The 24,808-nt window shown below is 41.2% G+C and overlaps 3 protein-coding genes across 5 annotated transcripts; 1 reads left to right on the top strand and 2 right to left on the bottom strand.

Annotated features, from left to right (window-relative positions):
- Positions 1–578: 578 nt before the first annotated feature.
- Positions 579–10,982, bottom strand: med6 (mediator complex subunit 6). 2 transcript variants are annotated; one of them, XM_008313319.3, is made up of 9 exons: positions 10,964–10,982; positions 10,764–10,814; positions 2,464–2,623; positions 2,242–2,333; positions 2,058–2,140; positions 1,767–1,875; positions 1,510–1,625; positions 1,356–1,383; positions 579–1,240 (listed from the first exon to the last, which is right to left on the bottom strand). In XM_008313319.3, the coding sequence occupies exons 2-9, from the start codon at positions 10,780–10,782 to the stop codon at positions 1,110–1,112; spliced, it is 738 nt and encodes a 245-aa protein (XP_008311541.1). In that variant the 5' UTR covers positions 10,783–10,814; positions 10,964–10,982; the 3' UTR covers positions 579–1,109. The 2 variants fall into 2 exon arrangements, with proteins under 2 accessions (XP_008311541.1, XP_008311534.1); XM_008313312.3 differs by lacking the exons at positions 10,764–10,814; positions 10,964–10,982 and adding an exon at positions 3,139–3,215.
- Positions 5,119–10,389, top strand: ttc9 (tetratricopeptide repeat domain 9). The gene is made up of 3 exons (XM_008313331.3): positions 5,119–5,832; positions 6,599–6,781; positions 9,352–10,389. The coding sequence occupies exons 1-3, from the start codon at positions 5,310–5,312 to the stop codon at positions 9,432–9,434; spliced, it is 789 nt and encodes a 262-aa protein (XP_008311553.1). The 5' UTR covers positions 5,119–5,309; the 3' UTR covers positions 9,435–10,389.
- A 1,187-nt stretch (positions 10,983–12,169) lies between the features above and the next one.
- On the bottom strand, positions 12,170–24,571 carry map3k9 (mitogen-activated protein kinase kinase kinase 9). 2 transcript variants are annotated; one of them, XM_017032735.2, is made up of 12 exons: positions 23,750–24,566; positions 21,446–21,859; positions 18,914–19,094; positions 17,575–17,723; positions 16,745–16,920; positions 16,425–16,665; positions 16,105–16,227; positions 15,873–16,017; positions 15,351–15,463; positions 14,260–14,670; positions 13,653–14,033; positions 12,170–13,021 (listed from the first exon to the last, which is right to left on the bottom strand). In XM_017032735.2, the coding sequence occupies exons 1-12, from the start codon at positions 24,195–24,197 to the stop codon at positions 12,567–12,569; spliced, it is 3,237 nt and encodes a 1,078-aa protein (XP_016888224.1). In that variant the 5' UTR covers positions 24,198–24,566; the 3' UTR covers positions 12,170–12,566. The 2 variants fall into 2 exon arrangements, 1 of the variants encoding a protein (XP_016888224.1); XR_003049635.1 differs by having other exon boundaries at positions 12,936–13,021; positions 13,583–14,033; positions 23,750–24,571.
- Positions 24,572–24,808: the final 237 nt, after the last annotated feature.

Genomic DNA, 24,808 nt, shown 5'->3' with positions numbered 1-24,808 from the left:
ATACTATCACATGTCGAGAGCTTTACAAGATTCCTACAGATATTAAAATCATATCGGCAGATAATACAACACTTATAATGCCCTTAACGATGCTTCTCAAAACAAACGTCAATAGTGCACGTGTAATTTTATAAAATTGATCCAAAGAGAGCACTTTTTGCAACAACATATTGAATTGACATTTGTTACAATAGTTATAATAATGATGAACAAAATATGTATTGTTATACTTTTAATTATTGAAAAATATACTACTGGACGTTACCCAACTGAAATAAATAATGCACCCAACTATTAGTTCAATATTTGTTTAAAGAATATTTCATCTGTCATGATTCTTAATCCAAAATACTTAATATATTAAGCCAATGCATCCCTTTGAATTGACCAATATCTCCAGAATAATTATATTTAACATTTAAAATTCAAGTTATTTTGCATTATTCATATCAATTGTAGAACAATTCAACAACATAAACTTCAATTAACTATCTGTGGATAGCATTTTAATGAGTAAACAAAGAAAAACACATTAGTGAAGTAATAATGCACAAAAGTCAAATAACAGCACATACAGGTTTACAAGGGTTGATACCTTTTATTACAAAAACATTTTAGGAAAGCTTATTTATTACAACTATAATGTTTGCTAATGTGTTGAAATAACATTTGCCCTTTAGATGAGATAACGCCTTTTATGACAATTCTTTGTAAAGACCAGAAGAACTTGAAGTGTTCTCTGAAGTCACTTGATCACAGACATTGGCTGATGTCAACAGTAACTGGACACTGGAGCTGAGATCAGCTAATCATCAATATCCAAAACAAAAGCCTGCTGACATCAAACGGTTGACCTGTTTAAAGAGCAGCTGCCTCGAATGACCAACAATGCCAGACGTCATGAGTTCACAGAACTATGGTTACAGCGTAAAAGTAGTTCTGTCACTGACGAAAACCAGGTTTGTTCTTGTAAACAGATAAAATGAGCAAATTGGAGAATTATCTTTTTCCTTTTTTCATCTTAACTGAAACAAAAGAAATTAGACAATGGAAGGGTATAATAAGACTTCCAATATTTCTCCATGTTCACAGTGTGTCAGATGTGTTCTTCACTGGAGCCTTGCTCTCTTCTCAGGAGGAGGTTTACTTGGTGGAGCTGGGGCAGAGGATTTAGTGGCAGGTTCCCTCTCCTCTTGTCTCACAGTTTCTGCTGGAGGTTCAGGTTCCTTTTTCACCTCAACTGAAAAATGAGAAATTACATTATAGCCAGTTATTAAAAGAAAGCGTTGTTGTTACAGAAGTTCTGTCATTCGACTTAAGGATTAGGAGGTCATGATGTGACTTATTGTACATACCTGGAATGGGTTTATCACCAGGCTTGGGCTGTTAGGACAACAACAAAATGTTTAGTAGAATCATCACATTTTATAAAGATAATATTTATACATTGTGAATTATAAAGCAACAAAAAGAAATGATGTCAAATAAAGCATTTAAATGTGACCATACCTGATAAAATGTTGGAGGAAATTTTGACCTGAGGTCCAAAAGCAGTGTGTCTACACGATGTCTCTGAAACAATGAACTGGGCTCTTCTTTTTTCTTTGTCTTTGGCTTTACTTTTTCTGTAATAGAAAGAGTAAACAAAGAAGTAACATGAGTGTTGCCTGATCATGTTTGCTCTAACTCTTGAGCTACTTGGTCTTAATATTTGTGATTTTGCTAATAGACAATCCCATAGTAGTATAATTTGATAAAGCTCTGACCTCTCTCCTCCTGGTCCTTAAAGTGCCACCAGTATCCTTTAGATGGGTGGTAGCGGCAATATGACATGGCCTCATCAAATGCTGACTGGATTCCATGAACTGCAGAAAGCTTAAAGACATACAATTTGCATTTTACTAAAGAAAAAGAAATGTTGATACACCTTCATACCATTAATTTGCATTTTACTAAAGAAAAAGAAATTTTGATACACCTTCATACCATTTATAATACATGATAATGACATTTGAATAGACTTTATTATTATGCAAATTCATATTTTCCATCCTCACCGCTCTAGAGCTGATGACAGTCCCCAGGTCTGGAGCCTGATACACCACTCCTGCTATGATGTAGTAGTCAGCCAAAGGTATCACTTATTTTAAAAAAAGAAGAATAAAATAAGATCCTTTATAACTTGTCAAAACTGTGAATTTGGTCTCTTTTAATTGTTATAAAACATGTTTTACTGCTTACCCTGTGTTGGTGACTGTCTCTGTTGCTTACGAATTATGTAAAGAATTGGCTCCTGAGCATGAAGGAGAATATACTCCACTCCAACCATCTGACTAGCAAAAGAAAAGGGAAAATGAATACTATTGTAAATTGATCAACAGCAGTACCCTATCTGTCTAGTCATATTGTGCTTTATTAACTATAATGTAGACAAAAAAGGAAATAATAATACAATGAACCTACTTTAAGTGCTCCAGAGTGAGACGCTGCATCTTCACTACCTCATTATTACAGGTACGATCATAGAAAGGGTTGCTTCTCTCAGAAAAATAGTCGAGTACATTTCCAGGATTAAGAATGGGCACCCAGCCACTGTCCACCCAGGAAATCCCGAGAAGGTTGTCTGTAAATTAGAAATTACAATGTGAAACAATTTACAAAGAAAAACAACTACTCATGTCAAACAGAAAAATGCCAGGTGTTCCTCGTAAAGGAAAATAAGAATACAAAAAACGCGAGAAAAGATAGAAACAGAACCGCATCATTCTCACCATTATTATTATTATTTGAGTACTTAATGTTAGAGTTCTTACAATTAACGATTTGCGATTAAATAGAGACGGCGAGCAACCACCGAGCTTTTAATATAGATAAAAATTAAATCTACTTAGATTTATTTGATGAAAGTTATGTAAAGTAAATGTAAGCATTAAATAAAGACTTATATAAACAATGTAGACGGATATTAGTGATGGTGCTAACCGTTGCTAATGTTAGCTTATGAGACAGGATTTGAGATTAGCTGTTGATACAGCTCAAAAGAAAAATCATAATAAAATATAGAATTCACTTAAACACAAATATAAATAGAAAATGTGAGAGTATGATACAAATCAAATAAACAACCGGTTACTCTACCTCTGAAATCTATCGCCGACATAATGACAACAAAGTGTCTCACTCTGATGACGTCATCATCGTAATCGGTCGGCGTTTGATGGCGTAATCGTTATTTTCTTCAACTGAGTACAGGTTATAAATTTAGATAAAAAACGAACAATTAAATAACAATTCAATTGATTGAAATACAGATTAATACAAAAAATAAAATGAAATTCAAGCTTAAGTCAATTTTAAGTTTGCAATTTATTGTAAAATTATAGTTGTAAGTGATTAAGTACAAAAGTACTAAGAACTAGTAAACGTTAATTTTGAATCAGATTTTGTTACTTATTTATTAATATCAATAACAATCTTAAAATGGTTATAATATTGCCTTTAGGAAACATAATCTGGTAACCATTGTTCATTTCTTTAATCATAGCATGTTTTGGTGGCACTAAGACGTACTTTTTGTTTTTGGTATCTGACTATAGTCCTCTCTTTAATAGGTGAAAAGTAATATATTTGTAAGTTTAACCATTTTAAGCACTTAATGTAAATTTTAAGTATTTTTCATACCATTAAATCAACAATCGCTTTGAACTCAAAGAATTCAGACACCTGTATAAATACTTTACATTCATTTGGAATTGCATTAAAAAGGTTGAACTATGGTTGACAAATATCATATGTATCATATGTATTTTGGTAACATTGTATGTGACGTTATACAGCCTAAGTGTGTTGTTTATGAACTTCAGTTCAAAGGAACAAATGTCTTAAATAGTTTTCCGACCAAGTGCAGTGCTAATAACAGCCCAGGCAGGATGAAGCCAGTCACATTTAATGGCTTTCATGGTTCAGGGTTTGTATTTTTGATCAGCCTTTGCTCCAGAGAGTTAAAATTCCAGAGACACACCCAGACAGCTGAGTTCTCTCACTGCCCTGGAGTGTGACGGGACAGATGGTATAGGAACGACCTCATGCAGACACATGCACACACACATACACACACATTCTGTATCCTCCAGTGTCACATACAGTAATATAGAGGCAATATTTATTCACACTATGGCAGAGAAGTGAGTTGTCTGACAACGTTACACTCTGAATAGCCCCTGAGTTTTGAGTGACATCATAGCCTGTCATTAGAGACTGCTGCCTGTCATGGTCTGAAACTGTGCTGGCTGCACAGTAAACCAGCAGTCCAGGGAAAAGACAGGCAGGGTGATCAGATTCATCTAAGTGGAGATGACTGCACTCCTCCAATCTGTGATGAACACGACTCTCAGGGGAATATTCAGATGCAGAGAGAAGAGCGAGCCATGATGGCTGTATTCCTCTGCTGCAGAACAAGATCCACGCAGTTCATCTGTTCACAGTGGTATTGAATTTTTTGAAATGCAAATGCCTGGATGGCCCTGAATGAGTCATTAACTGTAATTTCACTCTTGTGAGTCAACCTTTAAAGAGACATTGATAGAGACAATAACATGACTATCTATCTATATAACTCTTAAACCAACATACCCCTCTTCTTCCTCCATTCTCTACATCTCCTTCTCAGTCTTCTACCTGTCTTTCAAACCCTAGCCTCCTAACCTACCAATGAACCCGCCTACCAAGCCATTCCACCTGTATCTTTCCATAACGTTTACAAACATACATTTCTCCCACCTTACTTACCTTCCCAATTCTTAACACTCTCTACCAACTCACCCTCCTGCTCACCTAAACCCCCCAATTTAGTCCCTACCTACCAACACTTTATCTACTTTACCTACTCTACCTTACAATAATTCCATGTCTCCAAATCAACTCATTACAACATCAAACGCATTAAAATGACATCACGTGTTTTCCAGAAACCATCTGAGTAAATGAACTGGTAACTAATAATTAAATCAAACGTTCTCCTCTCCTCTTCCTGTCAAATGAATCATCTGGGACCAGGTCGCTTGTAGTCATCGACCAATCGGCTGGTCGGATGAGGACAAACACGAGCAGAGGCTACAGCGTCGGAGGAGCGCGCGCATCGCGTCGCGTCGCGCAGGCTCTTGCGCACAGAGAGGACGGAGCTGCGACACGACGGCGAGGCGAAGAGACGCGTCTGTGACGGTCAGAGAGGATGCTGTGAGGAGAGCAGACAAAGAGCCGGGCAACAGGGTGAATAGATTTTTAAATATATATATTTATATACGGTCACAATGAGCGCGGTGAAGGCTGGCATCGATGGCAGGGTAGACAGCGGCAGAGGAGGCTTCGCTGACGGCAGCAGCAGCGTCGGTGGTGGCGGCGGTGGATGCGGATCCCCGAGGCTCCAGCAGTGCGCACAGCCTCCAAACAACAGCAACAGCAGGACCAAAGACACCAGATATTACCACCACCAGCAGCAGCAGCTGCAGCTGCAGCAGCAGAAGAACCTCGGAGGATCCATGTGGAAACAACCATCCCACTGCGAACCAGCCGACGTCGTGCGACGGGCGCTGGACTTCAAGTGCCAGGGCACACAGTGCTACAAGGATAAGAAGTACCGGGAGGCGATCGGCAAGTACCACCGCGCTCTGCTGGAGATCAAGGGGCTGTGCAGGGTGCTGGGAGACCCGGACCCCAGCTCCAAGTCCCCGTCCTGCCTCCTGCCCACCACCATCAGCAAGTTCACCACACTGACAGATGAGCAGAAGGGGGCCATGGAGAATGCAGAGCTGGAGTGTTACAACAGCCTGGCCGGTAGGCACATGCATGCACGCGCACACAAACACTTCATTTGTGGGTAACGCACCCATTAGTCACTGCTCTGTCCTTAAGATAATTAAAGCACCTGCATAACTGCCTTACACTAAAGTTAAAACAATTCTCAAGGCCAGAATTTCTGACGTGACTTGGAGTTAAACAGTCTCCTAAAAATTTTAAGTAGTTGACGGAAGTTCCATTCACACTGACGCAACGTTACATTACCATAGAGGTGTACGGAACCTGCAGAACACTGCTTTTGAACTGTCGCTTGTTATAAACACATGTGCACAGGTGAACAACATCGGTCTGTCCTCCATTTGTTTTTCCTGAGAAATCGTCCCTGTAGGCCACACAATCAATGGTCTTAACATCAGTCCTGGGATTTGGTTTTCAGCGTATGGTCCTGACTAGATCAGTGTTTACAATGAGAACACACACACACACACACACACAGAGGTTAGAATACTCTAAATCTCATGCATGATTCATGACAGTGTGTGAGTCACTCTTAGTTTTACTCCACTGTCCCCCATCCCTTTGATTCTCACTTATGCAGGTGTTCTTTGTACCCAGTGGCAGAGAAGTCATTCATTATATTATTAATTCTACACAAAAGTCTTGACAAAAGGATCTATTGTACTTTGTTGTTGTACAAGAAGGACCACACTATTATAGCTGCTCTGTAATTAAATCCAGACATTACAGTAGATTATGCAACAATGTTTTGGTAACATCTTTTTTCTTAATCCTCTTATTTCAGCCTGTCTCCTGCAAATGGAGCTGGTGAACTACGAGCGGGTGAAGGAATACTGTTTAAAAGTGCTGCACAAGGAGGGGAAGAACTTCAAAGCTCTGTACAGGTCTGGTGTGGCCTACTACCACCTGGGAGACTTCCAGAAGGCCCTGTACTATCTGAAGGAGTCTCATAAACAGGAGCCATCAGGTCAGGACCCACAGAGCACAGCTCCGAGCTGCAGTGTGGCACAAGTGGCCTTTAAACACAAACAATACAGTGTTTGTTGACAAGTTTCAGTCTGAGATCAAAACAGTGGGTCAACAAGGGCTGCAAGTAACAACTACCTTCTGCAGGAATTTATGTTTCAGTCGGTCAGTGATTGTCTGGAAAATGTGGTTGTCTGAGGCCAAGTCAAAAAGTTTTAAGACTAAAAATTCTAGAGATAATAAAACGATTTCTATAAATGTCCTCTATTTAAGTCCAAACCAGATCAAAACCTGCTGCAGTTCCTTTCAGTTTGGGGGGAAAAGAAATATTTAATGGTCTAAATGACGCCTGTTATAAAGGTACAGTACATTAATTTCAACATGTTCATGATTAGATAGAATTAAGCTGACAATGGTGTAAGGATAAAACTTGTCAAAACTGTTGACCTGTCTTAACACGATTAAATCAGGCCTCTGCAGATATCAAATCACCTGTCACCTCACGTAACGCAATGACAGACAATCGGTGCTGGCTGAGTAAACTAATACCATTTACTAAAGGAAGGTGACCGTGCCCTCACCAAACTGATCATCATGTCTGTGCTTCAGGTTACTAATAAGGAATCATAGCATCTGGTAATTAAAAATTCTGTCTCTATTTTACAGATTCTGGAAAAACATTCAATTGGTCATCAACAAAATAAAAAATAAAAAATACTAGAAAAGTTCAAATGTGTAAAGAATTAAAAATCTGTGTTTTCTTCTTCCAAAACTTCCAAAAGGAAAAAGCCTTTTAAAAAGGAACAACTTTCTCTGCCTCTACCTACAGACAAAAAAAAATCAAATTTATTTACAGCACTTTGGATGAGTTTCACTCCCTTTGTATAATTTATATTTAACTTAAAAAACAAACATCTAGGAGTGTTTTTATCGCAGTCATCAAAAATTATGTTCCCTCCTAAAGATGCAGTGTTTACTACGGAGTCCCTATCGTAGAGGACTAAAGAAAACAAAAATACCTTGGTTTGCAAACAAGCTAGTGACCTTTCTGTTGATAGCTAATTCTCACCAAATGGCTTTCGTTAGAGGAAAGTGCTGCGAGTTGAATAAAACCACAGCTCAGCCTCTTGGCCATGAAGGTTAAGTTTTGACCTTTTCAAACTCTGCAGCATCAAGTGATTTTATGAAGGCTAAATCAGGCCTGCGAGGAGCTCAGGAACAAGTGTGGTCATTATGGTTTGACATATGAAAAGGTCTAATGTGAAAAGGGTTAAGTCTTAAATGAGCTGATAGACATCTGAGGAAAACACAGCAGGTATGCAGTATACCCTGGAGATTTAGTGATAAAAAAGTAGTAGTAGTAGTGATATATGGTGGCACAAGTAGAACAGACATGTGGGTGGACAGGTAAAATGGTGCGTTCAACTATTTAATAGTGCTCAGAACAGGTCGCAAAAAAGTAGTGAGACATCATCAAAAATACTAGAGGCTAAGATGAAAAAATAAGCTGAGATTTGCTGAGAGTGTGCACAGCTAGAAATGAACAGATCAGAAGAACAGCTGAGGTTGGAGATAAGGCGAGTCCAGAGAAGATTTATGGATGTGGTCAAAGAGAGACACATTGAGGGTAGGTGTAACAGGAGAAGAGGCAAAGGACGGGGTGAGATGGAGGCAGATGACCTACTGTGGCAACTCCTGAAGGAGCAGCTGAAGAATATACATATATATCATTATGTAGTGGACATAAACCTAGATAAGGTCAGTTCTATGCCTCACTCTTTAATAAATGCCCAAAATATTATTAGAAGTATCCAATTTCATTTGCTTTGTGACGTACAAGGGTGCATGATTTTAACTATTTTGCCCCAGAACTGGGTAGCTCTTAGGCTAATCCTTTAGTAACAAACTTATCTACCAACCAAGGACAAACATCTAGATTCATTCTTGGCTCTCCATTTTCCTCTCGAGCTTATTTTTCTTTTTCTGGGTTTGGCCCAAACAACCATTTTTCTTTCACTGCCGAACTGTTGCCATGGTAACGTAGAACACGAAACATCCTGAGGTCTTCCCCTCACTGAAGAGGTGAGGCGAGCATGCAGTGACTCATTACCATTTAAAGGTAAAGACACAGAAAACCAAGCGTTCAGAACAGGGCTGTTAACAGGGCTGTTAGGTGTATAAAGAATCTAACTTTGTTCAAACCTTTGTTGTTTTTTTTACTACCATTTAATTTAGACATCATACCAACCATATTGATGCATAAAAAGCAGCACAATTTTGCCCCTATAAGATCGCAATGATGTGACTTTTATTTGGTAATTGTATGTCCTAAATAATCCCAATTTGTCAGTATGGGCCTTCATGTCTAGACTAGGATTTGTTCTCAGCTGTAATTTCCTATTTTTTGCATAAACATATTCATTAATGAGAAATGTAACTCTGTTAAGTTAGTGTTTTTCTTTTGAAAAGTTTCAAATCCTAACTCATCTTCATAAAAGATACTACACTGATGGAAAAATTCCTCTCTGACAAAAAAAATAAATCATCCCTTTCCTGTCTTTGTTTTTCCAGACACCAATGTCATCCGCTACATCCAGCTGACGGAGATGAAGATCCGCAGGAAGGCCCAAAGGGAAAAGAAGGAGGCGACATAAACACAGGCTGGTGTCGGGCCGGGTGACTTCTGATCAGCTGTCGTAAATTTCTGCCCTACTTTGTTCCACTCAGACCAAACCCAATCGTACGGCGTGAAACAGTTTCATGTTAGCTTTTGCTTTGCACAGCATCAGATGGCCGGTTATATTACTGACCTCCACTATTGTGAGCTTGAGGCTGGTTTTTTTTTTATACATAAAACAAACTGATTTGGGGTTAGTTTTTACTCAAACTACAAAGTGATGCACTGCCAGTCCAAACACTGCACACACAGGCCAACACTTGTGACAAGTACAAGAACAGCACGCAGCGTGAATCCAGCATGTCTGCAGGTGATTGTTTACATTTATGTTTAAATTAGCACCGTCCTATGCACAAGATGTATTTTACAGGGCACGGCATAAGAACACAGTTCTTGTCTGTTAGTTGTCTGTGGTTTTTTGAATTACTATAATCTATAACATTTTAATTATTTTATTTTATATAAAACTTTAAATTATGTCTGAACAAAAGGTGCTTACACCGAGTGGTTTTATTAAAAAAGATGCATTGAGACAGACTTCAGAGAGCACACAGTTGCCAGTGGCAGTATAGGGTATACGGGACATATCACATCATGTAAATAGGCTACGTAAGAAGAATTACAGAAACAAATATGAAAAAACAAGCTACTTGTGTAACTGAACGCCAAAACACAGCACTTAATTCATTCACAGCATTTCCTATATCAACAAACACTATATGTTTACTGTAAAGGTGTGTGTGAAATAAACGTGTCTGTTGATTGAAACAGTCTCCATTGATTTCTTCATTGTATAGGTATTAAAATTTGTTGGGATCTACAACTGGATTTTTTAAGATTCAGTGATAGTATGGGATTTAAATAGAAAGATATACTATGGCCAAAGTGCTTTTCATTTTTGCAAAATAACAATAAAAAGCTTCTTTGTTCAGGGTGAAATCCACTAAACAAACGAACAAAAAAAAAAACGTAGTAATTGACTTGACTCTAGTGACTTACAAAGTCAAGTATACTTGACTAAGTATACTGGCAGATGAAAAAGTGATAAAACAAAGGGTCTTAAGAATTAAATGAATTTGATCATTTAATGAATGAAAAAATTAATAATAATATATAGAGCTAACAGTTGTTAAATGTCTGTAGTTTCCACATGAGACTGCTAGAAAAGCACTTCAGGCTAACACATTGTTGCTTTGTATAGACCCCAGGCTTAATACCAATTATTTTAATTATTTAAACTTTAGGTTCACCCAAAAAAAACAAAAAACAACCATAAATCCTGCTTAATTTATGAAATCACACATACCGCAGCATTTTGTCTCCATACTCCAAAGTAAGGTGTCCACACTGAGAAAACCTGGATTAAGGAAAAACAAAATGGCCACTCAAAACCTTATCTATAAGTAACAAACCCCTTTTTTAATATAAATCATGCTTTCAACAGCCATGGTCAACAACATGTCTTGTGATGTTTGGAAAAGCTAAGACTTCCTATGATAAACTCACCTGGTAAATGGGTGGCTGCCGGTGTTATAGCTTTAGCTTTCCCTCAAAGACGTTCATGGATAAAGATGAAACATATTTTGACCATTTCTACAAGCCTTAAGAGAGTTGCTGAACGTGCTGCTGTTTCCTTTGTGTTTGATTTAAACAAAGATGGCTGCCAAGGTAGAGCAGCACAGGAAGTAGTTAAAAAATGGGAGTTAAAGTACTCCCATTTGATGATTACATTTACGGTAATTTAAAAAAACGAGGTAGAACAGAACTATAACCACTGCAGGACTGCTTGATATGATTTTAATCAAATCAGTGAGTTCCAGTGCAAATACAAGTCATTTAAATACAGTATCATTATTCCCCACCTGAACAATGTCCATCAAAAAGGTCAGCTTATTCATGGTAACATTTACATGGATACACCTGACATTCCGCACATCCTCAGAGGAAAAGGAAGCATTCACATCACATTTACATCAGATTACATTTAGAATGAAGACGGAGCAGATCACTCGTAGAATTTCCCCCTCTTCTCAAAGTTTATGCATCGTTCCCCTCCTATTTTGTATTTGCAAGTGTTTCCATGCTTTACCCCATATTTCCTCTTATTAACAACTCCACTGTCTCTCAGAGGAAGTCATTTTTGGCATTTTACCTTCAGTGAACAATTTTGACACGTAACCAAACAGATGTAATCTTGTAAGGTAAAGAAACAAAAATAAAACCAGGGTGGCTGTAGTTGTTAAAGGATTTGAATCAAACCAAAGGCAAATGTAAAAAAAATAAAAAAACATTATATAAATTGTTGAATAAATTAAGTCAGTTAAATAAATATTAAATAATATTCATAAGAAATACATTTTCACATAGCAACTGTGGCGTTTTCTGCTAAAATCCCACATCCCATCCTGACCAACAAGTCATGAGGCAAAAAGAAGCACAGGCAGAGAAACACATCATCAGTTCAACTTTAAATTCAAGCCTGACTGTCAACAGTTTTACTCTGGAATCCACAGCCTGCAGCTCTAGACAGTGACATTTCTGAACTGACATGGCTGCAAATGCCAAAAAGTGCTCATTCTATACAACATCATCTGTCTCTCTCTGGGAATGGGATTCTGTAGAAGTGACTGGTGATGACAGGTGTCACGTACAGGACACAGAAGGTTAAAAAGAAATTAAATACTATGATGCTGCAAAGACATACAGAAAAAATAAATTAAATACTATGATGCTGTAACGACATACAGTAAGAACAGGGACGGTGTTTTTTAGGGGAAAAACAGAAAATTTACATTCATGATTCTTACCAGAAGTGCACTTTTAAATGTGCACAACATTAAACCCATGTTTTAAAATGTCTTTTTACGCATTTTTGCTACAAAGCCATTCACCTGTTAATGCTCAGAGAGAAAAGAAATCACTTCTTTCACAAGACATGATGACAATCGTTTTTTTTGCCCTTTGAATCAATTGGTAGTTTAGCTTGTTTAAATACTGTACTGGAAGATTTGAGTTTTGTATTGAAACGAAAATCAGAACGGTCGAAATATTCACAGTTATTGTCCCTTACTTGTAAAATGTATGACCCCAGATCCACGGACCACAAACATTAGGACCAGAATCCAGGTTTGTGTTGGTAAGGTGAGTCTTTGGGAAAGCTGGTCTCTGGCTTACAGAGTGGAACAGTTCCATCCCTGTACTGTCCTTCATCCCGCTGGTCCAGCAGGTTCTGGTTCCTCCGTGGGGAGTAGGGCGTTGGAGCTTCCATTGGAGTGGGTAGCACAACTGGGTCTCTCCCAAACTCTACAGTTGGTGGTGTCTCCGTGCTGGAGGTGTGGGCCGGAGACTCACCATTACCCAGAATTTGTCCATTACATCTGGGACGCGAATCGGCCCAAAACACATCATGACGTACCCGTGGCGAAGGCCGTGGTCGAGCTACAAAGTCAAGGGTTTTGGGGCGTTCAGGGACACAGCGGCGTCGAGGTGTTGGAGGGAACACCAGATTAGGATCAGGGAGACGGGGAACATCACTGGGGCTCTCTTTCAAAACTCTGAAGCCACCTAGAATGGGATAGAATTTAAAATGAGAAAACATATCTCCAAACTGTTCAATATATTTAAAGCAACTGAATAGATCTTAATATAAAAATATGAGAGATCAAACTGGAAAATACAACATTTGAGTTTGAGTTGTACTAGCAACTATTAGTGCCAGTAAACGTCTAAACAGCAAGGCTGCTAGAACGGTGGCATTTAACATACCAAGTCTGGAGTCGCACCTGCAATCCTCTCAGTTTTGGGAACTAACTACTGATCTAGATCAACCCGTCTGAGATCATGGCAACAGGACTGCTACCAACTAGTACGGACTGAGACCTGTTTATCCTGTCTCACTGTTATCACATAGAACTTCAGACCTCGTGCTACCTGACAGCACCCCTGTTTTAGCTTCCTCTAAACAGGTAGATTGTGATCTAACAGTAGTTTGTAAAGGGAATGCTGGAAGATCATCATCATGAATCATATCATATAATTAATTAAAAAAACCTAAACCTATAACTTTACCAAACCAGTGTCTATATATCAAGGTTGAAATGGATGCAGTAAAACCTAAAATCTTACTGCAGTTAAAGCTGCACTTATTCCCAGTATCCCTTCGTCTGGTTTAGAAGACAGTGGACAAGCCTTTAACCTGTGTTCTGTAGAGCTGTTTTCTCTGGCAGAGGTTCCAGATTACTCAGAGGACAGCTTTTCTTGATGGCTCCGTCTGACGGTGTTCGACGCAGGCTTCTCAAGGTGCTGGGGGCACAGGGCACGTGTGTGGGTGTAAGAGACTGGCGAGGATTGCGTTTGAAGCTCTCCAGGTGGGTGTTGACCAGCGGGTTGATGGGGGCCTGGACGATCTGCTGCTGCTGCTGCTGTGGATGCTGAAGCTTCAGAGGGGGCTGTGTGAGAGGTGGAGATGCTGGTCGACAGACAAACAGCTCCTCACTGTCGGTGCGCAGCAGGGAGCGGGTGGAGTTACAGTCAGACACTGATGATAAAGACATCAGTGTGTAAGAGGAAGGCAAACCTCGCTCGGGTTTTACTGAGGGTGCTGCCGAGCGGGTTGAGGGGGGCCTGGACGATCTGCTGCTGCTGCTGCTGTGGATGCTGAAGCTTCAGAGGGGGCTGTGTGAGAGGCGGAGATGCTGGTCGACAGACAAACAGCTCCTCACTGTCGGTGCGCAGCAGGGAGCGGGTGGAGTTACAGTCAGACACTGATGATAAAGACATCAGTGTGTAAGAGGAAGGCAAACCTCGCTCGGGTTTTACTGAGGGTGCTGAGGGTTTCAGGGGACTCTCCCTCCTGAACAGTCTACGAGTCGGGGGGCTGGAGCTTCTTTTCTGACCCCCTGTTCTGTGGAAGAAACTCTCCCATCGGGATTTACCGCCCTCCTCTGGATGGGCCTGAGTTAACAGGTTGCACCCCAGTCCGACGGCTGCCAGGAGAGCACTGCAGCCGAGCAGCACCAGCTCTGTGCGTCGTCCACTTCCTGGACTCTTCCTGCACGGAGGTGTTCCTGGTACGGGTCCACCAGTCGGGCAGTACTCGTCTCCGTCACTGTCTGCAGCAGTAGAGGAGTGGTTCTCTTTGTTGAATGGGATACAGAGGTAGGAGTGATCAGGAGCTGCCCCTGGTTCAGTGGTGAAGCAGCAGTCTTCATTTTCTAAAAAACAGGATCATATACATGTTAATATTGATTTGTTTGTCCTACAGTGCAACCACACACGCACGCACACACACACACACACATAAATCTTCAATCCGCAGCCATCCACATTTTGTTTGCTGAGTGAGCTAGATCCTTTTTCAGCAGCAGCAGCAGCAGCAGCAGCGTTGGCCTCTGTCCTTTTAGACAACTGTAAACATCTGAGGTTGTCACGTCAAGCACTAAGAACCATGTGGGAACCGTTCATCCAAACACACTCATTTTCATTCTGCATGTTTCCCAACCATGTCTTTATCTTTAGAACTGCAGTGAAATCACTTTTAAATATAAACGTGTCTCTCCCTGTGTTCCTCACTGCACTGTAGTAGTTTGTTGATCTCATCTTCACCACATTCCTGTTGAACCTGGACGGTGGATCAGATAAATGCTTTTTGCTCAAGCCACTATTTGAACCTGATGCCTGTTCAGTCCTGTCTGATGTATTTGTTGCCACCAATGGTATAAAATGTCGGATCAGATCATCCGTTCTCTACAGGCCACTGCAGGAAACCATTGGCATCATGAAACATGAATGCCCTTCCTGGGTAACTTTGGATGAAGGGTGTAAACTAGCAAACATGTGAACAGCCTGTTCTAATCACACAGACCTACTACTACAGTAGTACTACAGTACTTACCCATCTCCACCAGGCTCGGAACGCCAGGCACTGCAGGACTGTGTCTCGGGGATCGGCGCAGGTTTGGGGCACTGCAAGACCGCTGTCTGCTGCCCTCATGTGGAGTTTTTGTACTGCGAGTAAAAACAATAAGAGAGTCATGTTTTTGTACTGCGAGTAAAAACAATAAAAAAGTCATATTTTTTTTTAACAGTGCAACCAAAGTATAAAAGTATGATGTTAGGTTTTGTTGTTCCTGTTCCTGGTGTTGTTCCTGATGTATTATAATAGTCCCACCACCAGGGGGTGGGTCTAATTTGAGTAAAGAAAGCCTGATTGGAGTACTTCCTGGAAGCGAGAGCCTGTGGCTTCATAGTAAGAGGATCAGGCTTGTTATGGGTTGTAGGTTTGAATCCAACCCTGACTGGCTGTTAAGCAAGCTAACCTTAACCTTCACTCTCACCTCATGTTTCTGTTGATTTTAGAAGGTTAAAAATGAAATAGTAATAAATACAAAATCCCTAAATGTTACTAGATTCTGACCTGGCATCGGCGCTGTGCTCTCTGTACGGACAACAACCACGGGACCTGCCCTTATTCCTGGAGCCCTTCCTCTCACATTCAAAATCAATATCCTGCTGTAAACCTTTGCTACGGCTCCAGGCTGAGGAACCTTCTCCTGGAGCCACTGTGAAGAAAAGAAGGACAGCGACAAACAAATTATGTGATTATAATAATAATATTTTTATATTAGAAATATAATCATGGTGCTCACGTTGGATTGCTCTCAGACGAGGCAGCATCGGTGGACTATTTGGGGGGGTGGAGCTGCTGCTGAGCAAACTCCTCCGTCGATCGTGGGATGGAGAAACCTGAACTGTGATTTTATGCTGAAAATCTATTAAAAAACATTTTGTTAGTTAGTGTTCCTGATTGGCTGTGTAGATCATTCAAAACAATAGAAATGTTCATTTACAAATTGACGTTTTATGTGAAAAATATTGCCAAATAAATAATAAAAGTGTTACTTTGAATTGAATTGAAATTATTTTCCCAAATATTTTTTCTGCATGATGACACCAGGGTGGTAGTTACCTGAAGGTAAACTGATCCTGTTGGCATCCTTCAGTTTCAGGCGGTTGCGTCTGAACTTCCCTTGTCTTCTCACCACGTGAGGTTTCTCCTGGCACAACTGGTGGATGATGATGTTGAGTTCTCGCTCCAGGATGTGGATCTCCCTCTCGGCCAGTTCCTGCTCTCGCTTTTTCAGCGCCTGCTCTTGACACTTCTGCTGCAGTGCGGCTCGGGTCAGCTCCTCCTCCCACGAGCGCAGCTCCTGAGTGAGAAGAAGCAGGAGGAGAGGTGACTGGAGAGGCCATCCTGTGGATCTGCCCCGTATGGTACGGCGTCTCTACCTTCTCTTTGGTCCTCAGCTGGTCGAACATCTCCTGGATCTCCAGCTTCCAGTCGTCCTGCAGAGAATGGAAAGACTCTACGGGCATTTCAAAGAAGCCAGACTCCTCGATGGCCGTCAGATGATCCAGAACACTGGTGAAATGTGGACGTGAGTGTGGGTCTAAGCTCCAGCAGTCTGTGGAGGAAGACGAAAACATTTTCAGGACAACTTTCTTCTTCTTCACTTCTAACTGAAAATGCATTTTTGTTAGCATATCCAAATCGACAAATACAGCTCTGTGGGTGTACAGCTATCATGAAACTTTTTTTGACCTCTTTATGAATTAATGACCAACCTGAAGCCATCTTCCTGGACACCATTAGAAATTTTTTTCAAACTTTAAGCTATCATAGTGTTAAATTTTTATTTATTTATTGTTTCTGCTAACGTAGCACTTAGGTTCATTCTTAGCACAATTTCAGCTGTTTTGGTTAAAGAATTATCTTTTAACTTTCATTTATCTTTTAGCTATATTTGAGCTTTTTTTAAGTTTGTTTTCCACGCTATTTTTATGTTGTTCTTTTTCTTAGACTTTTTTGGAGGTTTAACTTAAATATTTAGCATTTTTAAATGTTGAAATGCTAAGTATTAGCAATGCAATACTGGTTAGAACAATAACCTCAATATTATACTAACATTGAACATATAAAATAAATATTGTACTGTGGTAATTCATCCAGTATTTTCTGCGACATTAAGACGCATGACAAGCATCTATATCATCTCTTCTACTCCATTCTGGAGTGCAGTACTTGATGAGCAGAAAACGATACAACCGTTCAGTCATACCTTCCATAAGACGAGCAAAAGGCTCGGGACAGGTGGAGGGAACGGGCAAAGCCAGTTTGTTCATCGCTACTCCGTAAGCGACAGCCAGACCATCGATACCCCGAAATGGAACTTCTCCGGTCAGCAGCTCCCACAGCAACACGCCATAACTGCCAACGACAGAAACACAATGGTAACGAGAAACAACTCAGACTGAGTACAAGTCTGTTGAGTTTTATGTTTTATAAACAAGTTGTTATAAAGACACGTACGTGAGAATATTTGTACAAATTGAGTTGTTCAGCACACGTACGTGAGAATATTTGTACAAATACAAAGTTGTTCAGAAATATCTGTGAATCTGAATACATAACGTTTTGGAGAAGAGAGGTTGATTTAGGACAAATAATTATAACATACACAAAGTTACTAAATCAAGGGTGCCAAGAAAAAACACAGGTTTCTTCAAAGGTTTTTTCCTGAAGTTGAAGAGGAATTCTCTGATGGAAACATCAATCCAGAGGAGTCCAGTTTATTTATATATAAATGGTCACTTTTGGAGCATTAGCATTCTTATACAGTTAAACCTATGAGTTGCACAATGTTCCATAATAATGTGTAATCTCTTATTGCTGTAATACAATATGAGTTGCACAATGTTCCATAATAATCTGTAATCTCTTATTGCTGTTTTTTTATTACAGCAATAAAAAAGTTTGCATTTGTGCCCTCTATTCTTATATTGAATATTTAATAATAATGCTTGGATGAATCCATTTCCTCTGGTCTTATTATAACTTTACAATTTAAGGGAAAGCAAAAACACATTACCTCATAGTATCTGACTGCATAAACCTAATGTGTCGTATATTTATAGCTAATTTTTGTTGTCAGCTTTTTCCAGTTTTGTCTCATAAAACACCGCGTTCTCACCTCTTCTGCGACTCGACACGGTTACTATGGAAACTGCTGCTACAGCTGATTTTTTTCCCTCTGTTTCTACTGGATAAACTGATTCTCTTCTTTTTGGGCTGTGTTTTCAGGTCACTCCTACAACACACGGTGCAGTTTCTGTACTTTACAACATTTCTACAGGCCACCACTTGTCATTGCTCCAACAGTGGCTAACAAGTTCTGGTTTCACTGAAGCAGCTTGAACTTAAATTACATCTCAAAGCCCAGCATGCATTCTGGAAGGCTTCCAGAATGTGTGTATGAAGTTTCGCTTTCCAAATAAACCTGCCTTCACCTGAGAGTCAGTAACCAGATAACTACAACCAGTTCTCATATACGGTCTTTGTTCTGTCTGTGTGCTCTAAAATATCTCCTGCCCTCAGTCCGGTCCTTCTCCTCTGCCCACCTCCAAACGTCGCTACCCTTGGAGAACATAGAGGAGCGGATGACTTCAGGGGCCATCCAGGCGTAGGTGCCGGCGGCGCTCATCTTGGTGGTACGATGCCACTCCCGAGCCAGGCCAAAGTCTGTGATCTTCAGAGTCTTGTTGCTGAGGTCTTCCATCTCAATCCTCTCTAGGATTAGGACTGCAGTGAACATGTGAGGTTGAATATGCGGGGTGAGGTCAGGGTGGTGGACGGGCCGGGGGGTTGGAGGATGAGGCGGGATTTGATGTAAATTGACAGAGGGATTGGCGGAAAATCATTATCGGGAAGGGAATCAAATGTTGAGACAGACAGCGGCAGGTGTGTCGCGTCAAAACACATCAAAAGAAAAAACCAGACGAGGTGGACGAACAAACAGGGAGGGGCCAGGGTGAAAGGAATGATGGGAAATAAGCACAGGAGAGAAGAAAGAGGAGAGAAACCAACAGAGTGAGCCACAAGAGAAAAAATAAAACCTACACACAGACCATCGTCTACACCAGCTGCCTTCGTGGTCCGTATCTGGACCACGAGCCGCCTATTTGTCTAGATTAAAAAAGAAAACTTTTTTTTAATCCTCGTCTGACATTCTTATTTAGATTTCTTTGGAGGGGTTTTGTTTTATTTTATTTGAGTATTTGTTTGTATTTATGTGAAAATTAGAAAAGTCATCTATTTTTATTTTTTTTAATCCTCGTCTGACATTCTTTTTAGATAAATTCTCATTTAGATTTCTTTGGAGGGGTTTTGTTTTATTTTTATTTGTTTGTATTTATGTGAAAATTAGAAAAGTCATCTATTTTTATTATATTTAATTATGTTTTGTTTTTTTGTATATGACACAACTATGACTTGACCAACTATAATAAATGGACCTTTAAGATATTGAAAAACAGACTGATTTCTATTTGAATATCTCACATCTCCACCAATGACGTCCCTCCACCAGACGATGCTAATAGCGATGCTAAAGTTTAACTAGAGACAAGTCCTGTTTGATCACATCTGCTCTGATAGGCTGTAGAACAGCAGACGTCGTCTCCCCCCAACCACAGGAGCGTTTCAGTGGGCGGCAGTGCCATCTTCATCTCATGTCCCTCTAAAGCCACCGAGGAAGGATTTCAAGACCAAACTAAAACCAAATGTGACCAAATGTAAATGCTGCTCCTGTGTTAGTGAGGAGGAGAAGGAGGAGGAGGAAGAGGAGGAGGAGGAGGAGAAGGAGGAGGAGGAGGAGGAGGAGCAGGAGGAGGAAGAGGAGGAGCTGAACCAGTGCTGCTGGTTTCCCCCCTGAGGACAATCCTGCTGCACTCACTGTAATGTACACTGCTGTGGAGACAGAGGAGCTCCTGCCTTAATGGAGGAGAGAGGATGGTTGATATGATTGGACGGCTAATGGTTAGTATTAGTGTTGGCGGTAAAAACACAACCTGATACTGTACTTCACTGACTCGGGCTTTTTTCACTCTCTCTTCATCGCTCAAATTTACACCACAGACTTCTTTTCACTGTCTGAGTGAAATATATTTTGAATTTTGACAGAATTTTCCTCTAACACTTCTTGCATAATTCTGTGTCAAGGTTGGACTATAGAATAATATCTCCGATAAACGGCAGAAAATACGACAAAGTAAATAAATATCAGAAGAATAAATAATGCTGTAAAATAAAATAAAAACATGTATTTCATAGAATACAGGGGTCTGGAAGTAACTGAGGTCAGACAATCATATATATATAAATATATACGTATACATGTATGCATATATATATATATATATATATGTGTGTGTATATATGTACTGTATACAAAAATATATGTGTGTATATATGTACTGTATATAAAACGTATACATTTACTTATAATGTATGTACACACACATACATATATGTACATATACACACAAATATATATAAATGTATATACATATATGCATACTGGTGAAAATGGTGAATAAACACATATATATATAACCTGTATTGTTGTTGGAGTCATTATTCCGCTCCAGATCAGGGGTTTCCCCCTCCACCACCACAGCTTGGCAACTCGTGTGTCCGTCTTAACACTTTAAACCAGCCTATTAGAAACCAAGTTCCTGAGCTGATCAGCGCATAATCTGCCAATGGCAGAGAAGAGGCTGCTGGTGTGTATTGGCAGAGCTTCTACCAGAGAGAGACCGTTGGTCAAATCCTCAGTAATAGGCTTGGGATTTAGTGAATCCAGTTGGTGAAATCTAAGATTACAGCTGCTCCACAGACACACATGCAGTTTCATTGTCCTTTCTCCCCCTGATTCTGAAGTATTTTATTAATTACTACAAAGTATCTACCTGTTTAGTACGGTGGGTACACAGTTACACAACAATAACAGGCCACACAAAACAACAAAATAATGGAAAATATTACTTGTGGATTGACCCGTTTTTTCTGAAAATTTCTAAATAAAAGTTGGTGAAACGTCACAGCTGACGGTGGAACAAGTGAGTTAATCATTAAGACAGACGGAGTCTTACTGTTGCTGGACTTCAGGTCCCGGTGGATGATGGGAACGATGGCCTGGTTGTGTAGGTAGTACATGCCTCGTGCGATCTGCACGGCCCAGTCCACTAGCGTACAGGGTGGGATGCGCTTCCCAGCCAGGGCGCGGTTGAGGGAGCCTCCCCGGGCGTACTCCATGACCAGGCACAGGTTGGGCTCCTGCAGACAGACGCCCAGCAGAGCCATGATGTTGGGATGGTTGAGCATGGCAAAGAGTTTGGCCTCCTGTCGTACGCTCTCCAGAGTTTGAGCCTCATCCTCGTCCGGATCCCGCCGCGCTGCCTTCACTGCCACCTCTGATCCTCTCCACACCGCACGGTAGACTTTCCCAAAACCACCGATACCGATGATTTCCTCCAGAGTCAGTTCTGAGAACTCGATCTCCAGGACTGAAAGAACAGGATTTTGAGAATTTAAATCTTTAAACAATAGACTGCAATACAATGAGTCAACGCAAAAGCTGAGAATCTTGGTGCAGTTCCACTGCTGACAGGCAGGTGGCCATTACCAATATGTTAATTGGACTGAGTAAATCCAACAAAATCGAGCAGTAGACAATGATCCAAACAAACATAAATATAAATGACCAGCCCGTAAAGAATGTTACACATCTGGAAGTTAACGCTCCGTTAAAGAAGGAAATGAACTCTGTAGGATTTTAATTACCTGTTCTACGAGCGGCTCGGTGAAGAGAGTGACATATTTGCATGTTTGAAGGTTGTGAGAGGACACAGACAGTCTGTCTGGACCTGCTGCAGATTCACTGTCTCCCCCATCGACAGGGCTAAAGAAAACAGGTCAGTACAGATGAAGGATGCTGAGACACGGTACTGTCCCAAAAACACACCTCACTGTCGTCTGCCTCTGTGCTGAGGAACTATTCAAAGACAAGGACAGAGGTAGAAAAAGACGACGTCATTCTCCACCGAAGAGGAAGGTGAGCGTCGTCGCCGACCGACCGACCGACCAAACGTTCCTGCTGTGGAGACTTAACAGTCAGGAAGTGGGAGCACCCTGATGAATACTGCAGGTGTGGGGGGGGTGTGTGTGTGTGTGTGAAAGTAGGCCATAGAGAAGAGCCAATGAAGACAGCTGAGGGTGAGACTGCTCACCCGGCTCAACACACCGGGGGGGGAGGAGGAAAGGGGTAAATAAGCTCTGATTGAATTAAACCCAACTGTTTATGTTTTTATTCCTGCACAGCTGGGAGCTGCAGGTCAGAGCTAAAATGATCTTGAAATTTCTGCTTCTGTTAATACGGAACTGCACGCAGACGTCCCCTGTCTGTCGCCATGATGGTCAAGTTATTTGTTATTTTAGATTTTATTATTTTATTCGAGAAATGTATTGTTTTTTCACACGTCTGTTATACAGAACATAAACATGAACAGAGTCTTACTGAACACACTGGCTCTATTTAGGAATGTGTTACATTATTTTACTTTACATACAAAAGAAAAAACATATTTAACGGTTAGCAAGCATATTATGGTCCAAATTATTACCAAGTATATAGCTCAAAAGCAAAGGTCTTCAAAAGAGGGTGCGCAACCCTTTGGAGGTCCATTGAACTACTGCAGGAAAGCCACAAAGTTTTGGTTCACTGGTCAGTGTTTAACACGACATGAGTGGAAACCTGTGAAACGTGTGTGCAACGACTGTTGTCTCCACAGAAGACAAAGACGAACCAACATCAGAGGCTGCCATGTTGGAGCACATATTTAATTCAACACCTCACGTGTTTAACAAAAGCTGAAAACTACTGACAGACTTCCTCCTACACTGTTGGATTTGACCTCAAGTTGTTGTGCAATTCTACATGTTTTACTTCTGCAGCAGCCATTTGTGCCAATATAAGAAAATATGCAAAATAAGTGCAAAAAAACAAAACCAGCAGCCATTTGTGCCAATATAAGAAATAAACAAATGCTAAATAAGTGAAAAAAAACTGAATAAGTTTCTTCACAGGAAGAGAAATGATGTGAGTTGTGGATTTTACACACGTCCTGCAGCACAAGCACACATGTGGAAGTGAAGGCGATGGTTCTGCTGCACATGTATCATGTCAGAGTGTGTGCTGGACGTGAAGGTGTGATGTGATGATCAATGGTCCTGATGCTGAGCAGATGGTGCTGTGGTACCGTGAACAGGCCAACATCTCCTGCCATGACACAGCAAGTGTCTCTGCTCCAGGCTCCTCTGGCCTCCAGACAAAAGAGAGGTGTGTGCTGCGTTTTTTTTAAACAGCTGCATCAGAAAGACACAATGGAGATACTCACGGTGCAGGGGTGGAGGTACGGGGAGATGCTCCGCCGAGTCCCGGATCTCCTCCGCTATCACTTTCCCTGTGCTCACATAGTTGGACGGGAAGATTCCAACCCGGTCCGCGATCATCCCGGTCCACCAGCCTTCATCGCCAGACACCAGGGAGTCCTTGGACAGGACCTCCACCACGTCCCCTCTGCGCAGGCTGAGCTCATCGTCTGCTGAGGCTTCATAATCGAACACGGCCGTCCACACACCCGGCGGAAGCGGCAGTGCGGCGGCTGCAGCGTCCGTAGCGGATCGAACTCCATTCTGCGGCACAGTGATGGTGATGGTGCTGCTGGTGCTGGTGGTTTTTGTGGGCCATTGAAAAACATCTTCGTCTGCATCTTCTGACGCGGAGACGCGCGCATCGGAACTCGAACTACCGTCCAAATCCTTGGGTTTGCAGACGCGATCCATGGAGGCGATCCATAGGGCCGACTGGGCGCATCCACCTGACGCAGATCAGCGTTCCTGCGCGCCTACGTCTTTGCGCACACACAGACACACACGGCTCGGGAAGCTAGGTACCCTGTGAGTCCGCACACAAACCCCGCAGGAACCCTGAGCCACAGTTTTGCACCATCGTCCGGTGCTCAGCGGTCAGTGCTGCTGCAGCCTGGACTCACACACACACACACTCTCAGACACACCATGATCCAGCTGCCTCAGTGCTGTGGAGAACCACACTGCTGTTGAAGCCAATTGTACCAACGTGATAATGATTCTCGGCTTCCTATTGGCTTACACACACGTCACTTACAGTTGACGTGCCGCCCTCCTGTTAGCGTCACACGCTGATGCAGGTCTCCTGTTCACAGCCAGTGGCGTGAATAGAATAGAATAGAATAGAATAGAATAGAATAGAATGGGGAAACCGTTGTGTTAACAGCAGGTCTGCTACAACAGACTGGCCCTTGAACGTAGCAAGTATGTGGTTCCTCTGGGTTTCAAACCCAGGACCTTCTGTGTGTAAGGCAGATGTTTAAGTAGGCAGGTGATAAATATAAATAAATAAATAAATAAATTTG

The sequence above is a fragment of the Cynoglossus semilaevis genome, chromosome 1 (assembly GCF_000523025.1).
Source record: "Cynoglossus semilaevis isolate Cse_v1.0 chromosome 1, Cse_v1.0, whole genome shotgun sequence".
NCBI classification, from domain to species: Eukaryota; Metazoa; Chordata; class Actinopteri; order Pleuronectiformes; family Cynoglossidae; genus Cynoglossus; species Cynoglossus semilaevis.
This window is presented reverse-complemented; position numbering and strand designations above follow the sequence as displayed.